General features: G+C 37.0%; 1 protein-coding gene across 3 annotated transcripts in view; it reads right to left on the reverse strand.

The window, feature by feature from the left end:
* kcnma1b (potassium large conductance calcium-activated channel, subfamily M, alpha member 1b) overlaps positions 1-16373 on the reverse strand; it is a 108739-nt gene that overhangs the window by 21912 nt on the left and 70454 nt on the right. For 2 of the 3 annotated variants that reach the window (XM_084433969.1, XM_084433970.1), the window contains exons 10-20: positions 14224-14334; positions 14013-14118; positions 12693-12775; positions 12497-12566; positions 11205-11360; positions 11015-11124; positions 9719-9787; positions 4477-4563; positions 4307-4383; positions 2558-2731; positions 1203-1235 (exon numbers count right to left, since the gene is read on the reverse strand). In XM_084433969.1, coding sequence (XP_084290095.1) covers positions 1203-1235; positions 2558-2731; positions 4307-4383; positions 4477-4563; positions 9719-9787; positions 11015-11124; positions 11205-11360; positions 12497-12566; positions 12693-12775; positions 14013-14118; positions 14224-14334 — 1076 coding nt within the window. The remainder of the gene's footprint in view (positions 1-1202; positions 1236-2557; positions 2732-4306; positions 4384-4476; positions 4564-9718; positions 9788-11014; positions 11125-11204; positions 11361-12496; positions 12567-12692; positions 12776-14012; positions 14119-14223; positions 14335-16373) is intronic. The other variant, XM_084433971.1, reaches the window with a different exon arrangement.

Below are 16373 nucleotides of genomic sequence, written 5' to 3' on the forward strand. Positions count from 1 at the left end.
GCTTAGCGTGGCTTTAGGATTCTGGGGCTGGAATGTTGGATTGAGCTCATCGTTTACTGTCGGACAAGAAACATTCATAATCAGGCAGTGGAGAGAATCAGCCACATCTAGATATTAAAATAACATGGATTTCACTGGGTATTTTTACACCGTTGCTAAGGTGTGACTGATATAATGTTGGTTATTTTAGATTTTTTTTATATCAATTTTACTTCAAATTTGATTTTAATATGATCTATTCAATTTAAAGAGAACATTAGAAATTAAAACAACATGGATTTCAATGGATATTTTTATACTGTTGCTAACGTATGACTGATATAAATGTTGGTTATTTTTGAATTTTTTATTTCAATTTTACTTCAAATTTTATTTTAATATTATTTATTTAATTTATAGTGAACATTTAGCTTTAGTATTTTTATGAGAAATATAGTTTAGTTTTTCCCAATGCTATTTTACTGCCATCTTGACTAACAACTGTAATATTAAAGACATGTGCTGTTGTCAAATTGTTTGAAACCTAATATTTTTGTTTGCGATTTAATATTTTTATAATGAAAAAAAAATCCAGATTTAAATTCAGTGCATGTTTTTTATTTTTAAATACTGATTATCTGTATTACTTTTTTTTTTTTTTTTTTTATTATTTATTGATTAATTATTGACATCTGTCAGGTAGTGGTGACATTCCCAAACTGAAGCTAGCTGAATTATTCTGCATTATTCTAAAACACTTCAGAAGAGAATGAAAACAAATGAAAGCTAAAGCAGTGAAGAATAAGCCGTTTATGAAGTCATAACTCCACATAATCAGAACTGCAGGTTAGCAGCGCCATCTGGTGCTGGATGAGAGCAGGTGCATCACTGGAGATACACAGACCCTGAGAGTAAAGTATCTGGTGTGAACTGACTTCGTACATCCACTAAATATTATCAATGAGCAAAAGACTTAAGGCCGATAAGAACGATAACTATACCTCTTTATTCTAAGCACGTGCTTGTCTGTCACTGTGCAATTACATAGTTATGTATGACTTTATGTACTATTTTGGACTGCTATACACCAGAACAAGTCGCATTAAATGTTTTTATGAGTAATGCACACTGAGGTTTGGACATGAGCAGAAGAATGAAGGAAGGAAGTGAGGAAGAAACAGCAGTTTCAGAAACACATGAGTAAAAATGTGGGAAAGACTTACTTGATTTGATGTATCCGTTATAGTTACTTTTAGCTGAGAAAATGCAAAGACAAAGTGAAGTTAAAACACACGGAGCAATGAAATGATGAACCAGTGAGCATTTCAGTAACAAAATCTGAAAACCAAAGAAATAGGCCTATCAAATAAATGACGCTAGCGTGAGCGTTTTCTCTACAGGACTGACCATAAACCTTTAGTCTATAAATGAACATGTTAAATAAAAGCAAATAAGTGAAGCACCATGGAAAAGAAAACCTACACAAACTCATCAAGGAATTGTTAGCCTTAAAATCATGCACATACTTAGAAGAAATACACTATCCAGCCACCACTGGCACACTATCATTTAAATGAGGTGTTTAGCTAGTCTCCCAGCCTGACCATCTCACCCAAAATACCCCTAAAACCATCAAACCAGAGCAACCTAACCAGCTTGATCCGGCTGGGACACCAGCTAACACCTGTAGCTGTTACACATCCATCCTCTCATCCTCATTTACACTGCCGTTCGAAAGATTGGCATCGGTCAGATTTTTCTCTAAGTCTCTAATGCTCACAAAGGCTGCATTTATCTGATTAAAAATACAATAAAAACAGTAATATTGTGAAATATTATTATAATGTAAAACAGCTGTTCTCTATGTGAATATACAGTAAAGTGTAATTTATTCCTGTGATCAAAGCTGAATTTTCAGCATCATTACTCCAGTCTTCAGTGTCACATGATCCTTCAGAAATCATGATGATTTCATGCTCAAGACGCATTTATTATTATTATTATCAATGTTGAAAAAATTGTCATAATATTAAACAATTACTGTTTTTTGTTGTTGTTTCTTAATCAAATAAATTCAGCCTTCGTGAGCAGAAGAAAAAAAACACATTAAAAATCGTACTGATTCCAAACTTCTGAATGGCAGTGTATACAAATGACATATATACTGCACGCATTTACAGAATATACTGTATAATTCTCCTATATAACCATCTTCCTATACTGTAAGTGTCAGTAATTCCAATCTAAATTATTAGCATAAAACTGAGCATAAACTGCACATAATTGAGATAAAGACTGCTGTGTTTTATTCTAAAACATATCCGGACGTAAAATAAAACATTAAAATGAAGATTGAATGAATAACAAAACTAAAACTACTGAACTGCATCATTACATTTCACACAAACTGCATGCAGGAGTCCAAGTCTACCACACAGATACTGTATGGGCTTCACAACATCAGATGCCACAACATGGCACTGCACCAGCCAGATGGCACATACAGTACACAGGCGGCGGGCACAGATGACTACACAGGCACTCGGCACAAGTGCCACCTGGGAAGGCGTTCACTTACAGGAGTGTAAAGTGGTCGTGTTATCATACAGAGACACAGGAGTGAGGGGGAAGCCACGGTGCAGAACCTCCATGTTACTAGCCACACTGTCTGACATGCACGAGCAGCCATGTTCTGCCCCACCGCAAGCTACACAACATGCCAGACGCATTCTCTTGTAGTTGGACTTCTTGTCTGGGGTCATGGGGTGGATGAGGGGAAAGGAGGAGGAGAAGCATGTTAATGGATGGGAGAATTATTTCACTAACAGAAGCTGGACATCTGGAAACTACAGCGGGCCAAGTACAGAGCCCTGAGGAACACCGTCAGAAAATCATGTTTGTTATCAAGTTATATACAATTCTGTTGCAGAGAAAAATCTGTTGTGTTTTTCAACAACAAGGTATCAGCTTAACAGGTTTCAATTATGTTTTTAATTATTTTTTATATTCCTGGGAATATTCTATTTTTGAGATGCAGGTGAACCATGGGAATGCATGGAGGTGAATGAAAAGGAGCTCACTGTAACGCTTCCTGTCGTGGTATATAAAATACAGGAATATTTTTTACCTCTTAAAGGATTAGATCACTTCAGAATATATATATTTTTTAATATATTAAAAATAAAAAATTATATATTAAAAATATATTATTATATTTTTTTAGAAAATGACCGATGGTTTGTCTAGATAAGACTCTTATTCCTCGGCTGGGATCGTGTAGAGACTTTGAAACTGCACTGAAACTACAATTTGGACCTTCAACCCGTTGGATCCCATTGACGTTCTTGCGTTCTTCCCCATTGAAGTCACTATATGGAGAAAAATCCTGGAATGTTTTATTCAAAAACCGTAATTTATTTTCGACTGAAGAAAGAAAGACATAAACATCTTGGATGACGTGGGGGCGAATAAATTATTAGGAAATTTTAATTCCGAAGTGAACTGATCCTTTAAATAATACAAAACACATTTACCTCATAAATCACAAAAAAAAATCTGTTCTTTTAAAATTAAAATAAAAACATATTGGGTTATATCTAAACTCAAAACAGAATAATCCTCAGAAAAGCCCAAGTACTGCTAGGAGCCTGTTAGAACAAGTCAAAAGTAGATCCGTCTCCTGCTGATGATGGATGACAGTGGGTTGATGGGAGATGTAGTTTTACATTCACACATGCAGCAGGCTAACAGTAGCAATCTGCATTAACAGATGAAGGCAGTCATTACTCACAATACAACACTATCAGAGGGTGAGGGAAATGATCAGATCCAGGGCAGCGAGAAAAAGGGAAAACGTGTCAGTTACTAAAAACGTATTTTTTTTATTGTTTTTTTTTAGGTATTTTAAAAAGTATCAGGTGGAGGTAAAAGCCAAAAAGGTCAATAATGAGGCCAGACGGTGCAGTGATTTTGGGAAGAAAAACAAAAAACCTCCCCGGTAGAGACTTCTCTTTGTAAATACACGTACGATTTCTTGAGAGTACATTTTCTCCCGTTATGTGTCTTAATCATTGTTTGCCAGCTGTGGGGAAAATTGTGGTTTAATGATCCCAAAAATTCCCAGAGATTCTATTTGATTAACTTAATAAAAGTTGCAGTTCAAATAATACATTTATTTATTTATTATGTAAAATGAATATATATATATAGGGTGTATTTCATATTGCTTTTCATACTGTATATATATATATATATATATATATATATATAAATAAAGGTATTTATTAATACATTTCCTCATGGTAATGAATAACCTGTGATAACTTACTCCGTTTGCATCCACACTTCTTGATCCGTTTTGCGTCTGTTATGTCATCGTGACAAGCTTTACAGTAGAAAAGTGCCCTAAAGGAAAGAGATGATCTTACTCAAAACCATCCACACCACAAAAGAGCTGATATATGAATCTATATCTGGATATGTAGATGATCTCCTCACCTCTTCACCTCTTTGGCATCACTGGCGATGAAGAAGCCCAGCGTTCCCTCCTGCATCTTCACATGATTGCCCGGGTTGATCAGCGTGCTGGGAATGAAACAAACCACACTCACAAACCACAGAAAGTGCTCTGAAAACTGCCCTCCAAATCATACGCGTTCATGACATATAACGTCTGCACTCGTGAGGATGGGACAGCTCATGCCACAATATGAATACGCATTAAAAACATAACCATCAAATATTCAGATACAGATGAAGAAAATCTAAAGACACAAACTGAAGAAAAAAAAAATGGATCCAAACGAGTGATTTGAAACCTAGAATACATAAAAATCTTGTTTTAATGTTAATAAGGGCATGCATTTACTAAAACGACTTTTGTAATGAAAGTAAGTAAATTATTGTGATGAAGGCAATTGTTACGTCTGAACTAAAACAAACCGTTTTAAACGTTCTTGCATGCAAACACAAAGTATTAGTTTATTTGGTTAAAAGACACGCAAGCATGGAATAGTTCACCCAAAAATGACATTTCTGTCATCATTCCCAGTTTCATGTCATTCCTCTTTTCTTCCATGCAACACAAAAGGAGATAGTAAGACATGGTAGTACGACAGCTTTGTGTAAAGAACAGTTTACTGATCATTTTCTCATAGTTTTTCAAGTCACATGACCTGCAAAAAACGATGCCGTTTGCTATCAGGGAAATCAAACCTGGACAGTGACGTTCGTGTCTAATTCAACACAAGCACAAATTCACTTTCAGACACTGAGAACATCCAAGTCATGTGGAATTAGATATTTTTTTTGTCATTTTACTTTGATTGAAAAGAACATTGTGCCTAAAATCTCCTTTTTTGTTTTTCACAGAAGAAAAGAGCCATTCAGTTTTGGAATGACTTGAGGGTGAATAAATGGCGACAGGTTTCATTTTTGCGTAAAATATCCCTTATGCCTGGTTCAGATTACACGATTTTAGCCCGATTTTGGCACGATCCGTTTGACGTGGGGTGTCGTGGGGATTCGCAAACGACAACGGGCGTCGGGGCGCTAGATTCGATCATTTCATCTCGTATAGTGTGTCATAGTGGGCGACAACCTACGTCTGCGATGCTTCACGACATCACGAAAAAGACTAGCAGACTTTAATTTTTTTTCGGTCCTCCACAACGACGGTTGGAGTGTGTGTGTGTGTGTGTGTGTGTGTGTGTGTGCGCGAGTGAGTGAGTGAGTGAGAGAGCATGAGTGAATGTGTGAGTGCGTGTATGTGAGTGAGTGCGTGTGTATATGTGCGAGTGAATGTGTGTGTGTGAGAGAGTGAGCGTGAGTGAGTGTGTGTGTATATGTGCGAGTGAGCGTGAATGAGTGTGTGTGTGTGAGTGCGTGTGTATATGTGCGAGTGAATGTGTGTGTGTGAGAGAGTGAGCGTGAGTGAGTGTGTGTGAGTGCGTGTGTATATGTGCGAGTGAGTGTGTGTGTGTGTGTGTGTGTGTGTGTGTGTGAGTGCGTGTATGTGAGTGAGTGCGTGTGTATATGTGCGAGTGAATGTGTGTGTGTGAGAGAGTGAGCGTGAGTGCGTGTATATGTGCGAGTGAGCGTGAGTGAGTGTGTGTGTGTGTGCGTGCGTGTATGTGAGTGAGTGCGTGTGTATATGTGCGAGTAAATGTGTGTGTGTGAGAGAGTGAGCGTGAGTGAGTGTGTGTGTGAGTGTGTGTGTATATGTGCGAGTGAGTGAGTGAGTGTGTGTGTGTGTGAGTGCGTATGTATATGTGCGAGTGAATGTGTGTGTGTGAGAGAGTGAGCGTGAGTGAGTGTGTGTGTGTGAGTGCGTGTGTATATGTGCGAGTGAGTGAGTGAGTGTGTGTGTGTGTGTGTGTGTGTGTGAGTGCGTGTGTATATGTGCGAGTGAGTGAGTGTGTGTGTGTGTGTGTGTGTGTGTGTGTGAGTGCGTGTGTATATGTGCGAGTGAGTGAGTGTGTGTGTGTGTGTGTGTGTGAGTGCGTGTGTATATGTGCGAGTGAGTGAGTGTGTGTGTGTGTGTGTGTGAGTGCGTGTATGTGAGTGAGTGCGTGTGTATATGTGCGAGTGAGTGAGTGTGTGTGTGTGTGTGTGTGTGTGTGTGAGTGCGTGTATGTGAGTGAGTGCGTGTGTATATGTGCGAGTGAGTGAGTGAGTGTGTGTGTGTGTGTGTGTGTGTGAGTGCGTGTATGTGAGTGAGTGCGTGTGTATATGTGCGAGTGAGTGAGTGTGTGTGTGTGTGTGTGTGTGTGTGTGTGTGTGTGAGTGCGTGTATGTGAGTGAGTGCGTGTGTATATGTGCGAGTGAGTGAGTGTGTGTGTGTGTGTGTGAGTGCGTGTATGTGAGTGAGTGCGTGTGTATATGTGCGAGTGAATGTGTGTGTGTGAGTGCGTGTGTATATGTGCGAGTGAGTGAGTGTGTGTGTGTGTGTGTGTGTGTGTGAGTGCGTGTATGTGAGTGAGCACGTGTGTATATGTGCGACTGAATGTGTGTGTGAGACGGCTCGCGATGACTGGTCGGAAAGCATCGTGTAGTCTGACACAGTGACTATCGTAACAGACCAAAAAATCTTGTAATCTGAACCAGGCATTAAACATTTAGCAAGTGTGACACTACAGGAAATAAAAGATTTGTTCACAGTAAAAGCATTAAACACGTTGAGAAGGGCAGTGGCAGATACTGTACATTACAGTGAACACACACACACACACACACACACACACTCACAGCTCGACCAGAAGTACAGAAACTGAACGTATCCCTTGAAAATCTACACATATGCAGTTCTGTCTCAACTTAAAGTTTTAACCCAGCGCAAACGTTTCAGGGATATGTGACGAGTAAATTTTCAAGAGAATTTGGCATGACGTGACCACACCAAACGAAACCGTATAATGTCATACCATTTTCCACCCCTGTGTGAAACAAACACACAAACAGCAGCAAAGTGAGACAAGCCACTAAATGCAGGAGAAAGACTGAACTAGAGATGCGTTCTCCTAAACAACACGCTAATCTTTTGAGTCAACTATGCGGTCACATTTTTTAAATGTCGCTTTAGAGAAATATATATTTTTGTCTAGAGCTGCACGATTCTGGATATATTGAGAATCATGATTTTTTTTTTTTTTTTTTTAAACAGATAATTCTACAAAAAAAGATGTAATTTGGTAACACTTTATTTTAATGTGTCATTGTTACAGTGTAATTATATAAGTACTAAGTAATATTAAGCAACTACATGTACTTACTAAAGGGTTATGGTAGGATTAGGGTTAGTTGCATGTAATTATGCATAATTTACTGTTATTACTATGGTAAGTACATGTAACATATGTAACAAGGACACTGTAAAATAAAGTGTTACCTGTAATTTACTAAATGTTCTGACTAAATGTTAATTGCTGTAAAATGTTTGATTTAATCTGAATTAATTATTAAAAATTTCAATGAATGATTCAATGACTCAAAAATACTTCACTTGTTTCATTACTGGATTAATCAACATTTTTGAACGAATGTCTGGAATGAATCTTTCAATGACAAAAAAACTATTTTAAAGAGTCACTTGTCGCCACCTGGAGGCGTAACCATGTAATCGATTCAATAGTTATTTGAAGGGCCAAGTTACTTTCTCTCTGCATTTGGCAGATGCTTTTATCCAAAGTGACTTACACTGCATTACACAGTTACATTCCTATCAGTTCTTGCTTCCCCTGGGAATCGAACCCATGACCTTTGGGTGCTCTACTGTTTGAGCTACATACTTTCCAGGGATGGAAATTAACTTTTTTGTCCACCGGCCACTGTGGCTGGTGGATTTCAAAATCTACCAGCCACTCAATGTTTTTAACCGGCAATGTGTAACTGCATGTGAAAATTAATACTACAAGATCTACAATACTTAAGCAGTTTATTTAATCTCAAGTCTCAATGAAATACTGACATTTTCTCTTTCTCTCTTATATATATTTCTCTTTTTTACCTGGATGTGGCATTTGAATGATTCGTGGTCTTTTATGGCTTCCAGTTTTAGGTTTTTAGTCCCAACAATGAAACTAGGGCTGGGCGATATGGACCAAAAGTCATATCCCGATTATTTAGGCTGAATATCCATATACGATATATATCCCAATATTTTTTCCGCAAAGTGAGAGCAAATGTTCAGTCAAAGTCAAAGCCAAATATGACATGTCACAAGTAGTTTTATTGAAACCGGCTATTTCCACACACACAAGTACTGTCCCCCTTTACTTAACATAAATTGTAAGAATATGACTAATGGTAAAGACTAGTACTAATAAATAAACATTAGGCCTATGCTAAAGCTATTAAATATCAGTCCCAAACTAGTTTTTGTTAATACAATGTTGGTATGAGCCACTAGAGTCATTTAAAAATATTAAAAATAACGCAAAGAAAAATAAAGTGGCATTTTGGGGTTAATATGGAAACGACAGTTGCCATGGTGAATACACAATATTAACAATAACTATTAATGAAACATGGAAACTGCTCCTGGTGAATAGTATGAAAATCATCCCTGCATTACTTTTATTTTGTGTAATTTACAACGTAACGGCGTTGCATGCTCGTAGTTTATTTTGCACTTTATACAGTGAGGCGATACACAGCGCGCGCCGCCGCATGCGCGTGCAATTGAAGAGTGTTCGCTACGAGAACAGGATAACGGCTGACGTGACAGGACAAGAAAGTCCGTTTTTCTGAGGTGAAAGACTTTATTTCAGCGTACACTTATGTCCTCTAAAAGTGTCCGCCGTCTGTGTGAAACAGTATATTTTTATTTACCCGCCACGGTGGCCGGTAGGTGAAGCGAGTTTACCCGCCACAACACAAAATCACCCGCATTTGGCTGGTGGCGGGTGCTAATTTCCATCCCTGATACTTTCTATTTCGACATCAGTGTTTATATCCCAACTATAACATTTTATCCCAGCATAATATGAATATATGCAACACAGAAATGACAAAACTGTGTGGTTGAAAAAACTTTCATAGCCATACTGAACATGATAACTGCGCTCTCTGAATGTTCTGCTGTGATTTTGTCAAAGGTTATATAGACACAGGCGAGTCGTTGTCATTATGAAAGGGTGTTTGTATCGAGATCGAGATCTTTCACCGATTAATCGTGCAGCTCTACTGTCAGTGTACTGGATCTTTTAGGATTATGAAGGTTTTTAATGAAGCTCAGACTGACCTGCTCTCTCTCTGGTCTGATTTATACTCGATCGCGATCAGCAGGAGTTTCAGCTTCACATAGCAGAGTCTGCAGAGAAATAAAAGTACAATTAAGGCGAGACACTACAGGCAAAAACTGTTTTCATGCATCTGTCAATTTTGAGATTTTGGGCTTTTCATAATGTGTTTAGTGGACAGATTTCAATTACAGTATATATCTTTAAAGGCCGTTTTCTCAAAATGAGTTTTTCCTCCTACATTGAGCCAGAAATCTCCACTTCAGTAAGCCATTTACATGGAAGCTTGTTTCCGCCACGGAAAATAAAAAAAGGTAATTGAGACTTTTTCATCTCACAATTCTGATGTTTTTCCCGCGCAATTGGACTTTATTACTTGCAATTCTGAGAAAAAAAGTCCAAACTACGAGATATAAAGTCAGAATTGTGAGATTAAAAGTCTCATTTACCTTTTTTATTTTTTATCCCGTGACGGCAGCTTTGTATAAAGTCAGAATTGGACTTTATAACTCACAATTCTGAGAAAAAAAGTCTGAATTACGAGTTATAAAGTCAGAATTGTGAGATATAAAGTCCAATTCTGGACTTTACAGTTTCATTCTTATCTATATTATGAAGGTTTTTACAAAGGGGTTTGTTCATATATCATTTTCCTGATTTTATACAACATTTTACTCCTTAAAAAAATGGCAATTTTTATTTTATTTTTGGCTGTTGACAGTATTTTCTGATTTATGATAAATAGAGATATCCAAAATCCCCTCTGTAAAAACCTTTGGCTCTAATATATCAAATAAATGAAACAAAACTTTTTAACCTGATTTTTTGTTCTAGAAATGTATGCAAATTAGCGCATATTTAATTAGACAACGCCTCATTTGCATATTTAAACATACAATTTCAGAAAGCTTGTAATACAAATTTTTTTTTTTGCTATTATTAATGTAATCAATCAACTGGTGAAGTATAGTGATATGTTTTTTTTTTTTACCCTATTCACCTGGGGTGTCTCGCCTTAAAAATAAATGACAAAAGACAATGGAAACTGAACATTTGTTTCCTTATCTCATTTATATTCACCTCCTTCAAACCAAACCAGCAACTTTACAGTCAAAGCATGCAGAAAGCAAGGCTTCAGCTTAATTGAAATTTTTTTTAACGTTTGATGGTTGAACATTTAAAGAATTAAAATTAAATTTCACTAGATCATTCCCATACTTCCATCTGTATATTTTTGATGGCTTTACTATTATAATAATGTGGAAATTGTTTCCATAAATCGCACACATCATACTTACTCACAGACCGTGGGGAAGGATAAACCCACGAAGGCACTGGACAGATACTCCGTGTACATTTCATTGGCTACTCCCTCGAGATAATACTTCTGCCACGTGTCTTCCTCAATCTACAGGAGAAGGTTGTGAGTTTGATACTCAGTATTTAAAGCTGCCGTGGTTCTCTAGGACGGCCCGCACGTGGACTGACCTTGATGTAGGATCTCATGGAGAAGAGGTTGGCCAGCATGGTGGACAGACCCTGTGCCAGACAGCTCTGGGCGATGAAGCCCAACTTCAGCTCGGCGAGGCAGATCGCGTCATCACCTTCCTTCCAGTTCCAGCTCGGGATGTTGAGAAGATGAGCCTGGGAACAACGAGGACAGAAAGTGACATAATATATATATGATATATCAGTGTCAGTGTTTCTGAACTCCTGAAACGCCTCCATTGTAGTCTTGAGTTTCTTCCGGGAACGAACACGTCACAATATTCCTCATTTAAATAATTCATATGCAAAATAAAGGGGCGGGGCCTGGTTGAGTTAGTTAGTAGTGTGCTAAACTGGTGGTTATGGTAAGGGGCGGGGCATTTCCTAAACACACTCGAAGCGCTCGACCAATCACAGCACACTGCTCCGGCCGACCAATCAGAGCACAGTGTGCTTTTCAGGAGGAGGGGCTTCATAGAGACAGGAACTAAACAGAGCATTACTGACAGACTGGGAAGAGAGGAGCTGCAACAGTGGAGAATATGAGGAGAATAATCAACATTCAAGCTGGAAAACCTGTTCTAGTAGAGCCAAAATCATGACTTTTAAAAGGGCATAATATATCCTCTTTAAAGGCCTCATTTAATCGAAAATTTTATTTTTTCTAGCCCTGAAGTAAGACTTTGTTGTACTATGGTACATAGTTAAAAATGGACAACCCAAACCTCCCTTCTCAGTCCATATAGAACATTAATTGAAACCAAAGCTAGATTAAAGTGATTCCTAGTTTCAGTAGCAAACGCATGTTCAATAACATGTTTTAAAGGATTCTGTCAGGCACTTCATATACAGGACCTTTTAAGGCTTCCATCATGTATTTAGTTTTAATTGATTTAGTTTTACATGAATAACCTGTTAAACATGAAAGTATTATGCGATCATTGAAGACATTCCTCCTTATATAGAAACTTTTTGGCATAGTGTGTTCTTTAAAATTGAGTCAGGAACCCTAGAGTTCTATATAGAACCCAGTTAAACCTTCTTTTCTAAGTGTGTGAAATGATACAAGAAACTATTATAAGAGGATATGTTATGAATAACATTATAAGTGCCATACAGAAAAGAACATGTATAGTACAAAATATGGATTGTTACTCTTTAGAAAATATCCTGCTTATGAGTTTATCAGGGAATTACAATGTGAACCAAATGTGTAGCCTAAAGTGTTGGGTGTTAGTGACATCAAATGTGAAGGAGTGTTGTAGTTTCCAGGCAGAAAGAGAAACTCTCACCTTATTGTGGTACTGCAGCATCTGTGTAATAATGCGGATCTTTGGATGGTAGTTTTTAATGGATATCACCCTAGGAAAAACATCACATTTCAAATCAAGTACCTTCTGGAATCCATCAAAAGTTGTTGATTTTTGAGATATAATGCAATAAACGCAAATGCAATAATTATGAAGGAGGTTTGAATACAGTGCGCACCTCATGATATTGGATGCATCTTCTGCATCAGGATCTGCACAGTATTTATTGGCTAAGATCAGACAGGCGTCAGCCGACTCAATCTATAAGACAACGGATTAAAAAAAGTGAATAAACTGTCAAGGATGCAAATAAATGGGTCGAAAGGATTGCTGTTTGCAGGGTTGTTTGTGAGTGCTGCGTAAATATTTTTAACACTAATCATTAAAATCAGAAAATTATTTAGAAAGAAAGATTAGTTTGAAAAAAGAAAGATTAGTTAGAAAGAAAGATTAGTTTGAAAAAAGAAAGATTAGTTAGAAAGAAAGATTAGTTTGAAAAAAGAAAGAGAAAGAAAGATTAGTTAGAAAGAAAGGAAAGTTAAAAAGAAAAGTAAAAAAAGAATAGTTAGAAAGAAAGAAAAGTAAAAAAGAAAGAAAGAAAGAAAGAAAGAGAAGTTAAAAAGAAAGAAAGAAAAGTAAAAAAGAAAGAATAGTTAGAAAGGAAGAAAAGTAGAAAAAGAAAGAATAGTTAGAAAGAAAGAAAGATGGATTAGTTAGAAAGAAAGACAGATGGATTAGTTAGAAAGAAAGATGGATTAGTTAGAAAGAAAGATAGATAGTTTCATGTCCATGCATTTATAAATATTCATACAACAAAATAGAGTTAAATTCAACTACGTTAATTGTCATTAGAGTATTCGTAGACTGTTTTGGCTGATACCGATAACCGATAATTCTTTATATTTGAGAGCCGATAACCGATATATTGGCCGATAAATCTAAATCCAAATTTTCATATAATTTTTGATAACAAAAACAAAAGTCTCATGTCCCAATCACACAATTATAATGATGTTCTCATTATAATTGTAATGTAGCAGATATGACAGACTTGCACTGAACTGTATTTTCCAATTCAAAGTGATTTCAATCATATTTCAAGCAATTCAAAACCATCATGTTGAGTTGTACCATCATGCATCTGAAGTGTCTCAGCTGAAGGAAATAATCCATTATTTATTGGCTTTAATAAACTGGCCAAATTTTCTTACCAGGCCGATAACAATAACATTAAAAACAAACATATATCGGCCGATACCGATATGGCGGCCGATATATAGTGCGTCCCTAATAATAAGTTGAAATGCAGTTGTAGTTATATTCAGTATTTTGGGGAGCATCAAAATAAAGTGTTAGCAGATATTAATCAGACAGTCTCCAATGACTGCTAGCTGACATGTAGATGCAGTTACTTGTAGTTAGTGTCGAAATAAAGTGTTTCCAGATTCTCTCTGACTATGAAAACCCTGCGTTTGCCAAAGCAGGACAGATCCCGTACCTTCACACGAGCGAGATCATGAGGGTTGAGAACAGATCCCTGGTAAAACTCCACTTGTGTGAAGTGTCTCTTGAATAAGGCTTCCAGCTCAAGATTAGGGGAAATACTGAAAACATACACAACATCAGGGTGAGACGAACACACATATGGCCCACAGAAGAGAGCTACTTTAATCTTTAGGTGAATCATTTCATTTCACTGTTATACTTACTTATGGAGAAAAACTATTTCTACATTGACATCATCCCTGTCCTTGTGTAGGAAGTCTTTCAGGAAGTTGGAGACGCTCTCCAGTGTGATGTGACCGCAGACGACGATATGCCTGAGAAACGAGTTATCGTGAGGAAGAGTTTAATCAAGACGTTACAGGAACTACACGTGATTATCAAGCAAGAAAACAAGCCCAGGTCACATGGAGCGACGTCTCTGTTATCACAGGTTTAACACAATATTTAGCCTTAAAACGAGAGAAAATTAACCCTGAAAAACAACAATGACAAAATCACTTCTCAGACTTTCGCTTCTGATCTCGCCAATATTTTTTTTGGTGAGAGAATAGAAAGCCTTTGCATTTTAAATGCTTATATTTTCTAAATGTTTATGGTGTAAAAGCAAATTGCAATAAATATATGAGCACATAGCAAATATACACATCTTAATATCATGGGGGATTTAAAGCCAAAAGCATCTGAGACATTTAACAAGCAAGAATAGGAATCGTCATTGATGGGCTGAAAAGGTGGTTAATGATAATCAAATCTCAATTCAAGCAATATATAAACATCTGTACATATTATATATAATCTGTATGCTGTTTGGATGGCATTAAATTAACACTTGACACACACACCATTGCAGTGATCTACACGGTGTGATTGTGATATACTGGGAAATATGTGCATAATTGTGACACCTTGTAAAATGGCTTATTATTATAATTTTTATTATTATTATTATCTAAAATCCAATGGAGAACCCCACAATAATTTATTTAATTATAATTTATTAAAACATAGATATTTGGCACATGCTGTTGACATTATCCCTTACTTATTAACTGAGAATATATACAGTACACACACACTACTGTTCAAAAGTTTGAGGTCGGTGAGACTTTTTAATGTTTAAGAAGCCTCTTCTGCTCACCAAGGCTGCATTTATTTGATCAAAAATACAGTAAAATCAGTAAAATAGTGATATATTTTTACAATTCAAAGCAGCTGTTTTCTATGTGAATATATAGTAAAGTATAATTTATATCCTGTGATCAAAGCTGGATTTTCAGCATCATTACTCCAGTCTTCAGTGTCACATGATCCTTCAGAAATCACTCTAATATGATGATTTCATTTCATTTAATTTTTCTTTAATGAACAGAAAGAGAAATCTTTGCTTCATTATAAACGTCTTCACTTTTGATCAATTTAATGCGTCCTTGCTGAATAAAAGTGTCACTTTCTTTCTTTTCCCTCTTTAACAGTAGTGTGTATATAAAGGCAAATCTGTAAGCTTTGAATCTCCAAAGCAAAGCTGCAGCTCAAAAGTTCTGGATTCATGAAACAAACAGAAGAGACAAAATACTGCTTTGCTGTAAAAGACGTACAACCACTGCAACACGTAGAAGCCCGAGTGTCACAAGTAGCACAAATCAGCAAGCGATGAGCGACTCACATACGCGACAAGCGATGAGATGACTTGTGCCATTTGACCCCACACCCTCAGTGACTATGGCATAATACTACTTCCTGTGGAGGAGCACCTCTGACATCACAGGAAGGACTACAGCAACTTCCTCTGAGGTAAGAGTTGGAGTTCGTCGGCTTTAAAGGGGTGGTTGATTATGATTTGACTTTTCTAGCTTTAGTTAGTGTGTAATGTTGCTGTTTGAGCATAAACAACATCTGCAAAGTTACAACGCTCAAAGTTCAAAGCAAAGGGAGATATTTGCTTTTAAAGAAATCACTTTTTAAGGACTACAACAAACGGCTGGTAGAGACAACACGAGCTTCCTCCTAGGTTAGTGACATCACAAACCCTAAAATTTACATAAACCCCGCCCCCTGAACACGATTTATAGATTATCATGACAGAATATGCTATTAATGACTAGAAGATAACTACACATCAGCTACATAAACTCACCAACTAACCATTCAGAAATGTTGCTTCTACATGTTGTCACTTCTTCTTGAGTCTCTCCATCTTTGTCTGACTCCGGTTTGAACATAAAAGACTAAAAGTTTCTGAAATTTTCAGTGCGTGTTTGTGTGAGGTAATCGGAGCTGCTGACACACACACACACACACACACACACACACACACACACACGCACACACGCACACGCACACACGCACACGCACA

This window comes from Rutilus rutilus, assembly GCF_951802725.1.
Source record: "Rutilus rutilus genome assembly, chromosome: 16".
Classification (NCBI taxonomy): Eukaryota; Metazoa; Chordata; class Actinopteri; order Cypriniformes; family Leuciscidae; genus Rutilus; species Rutilus rutilus.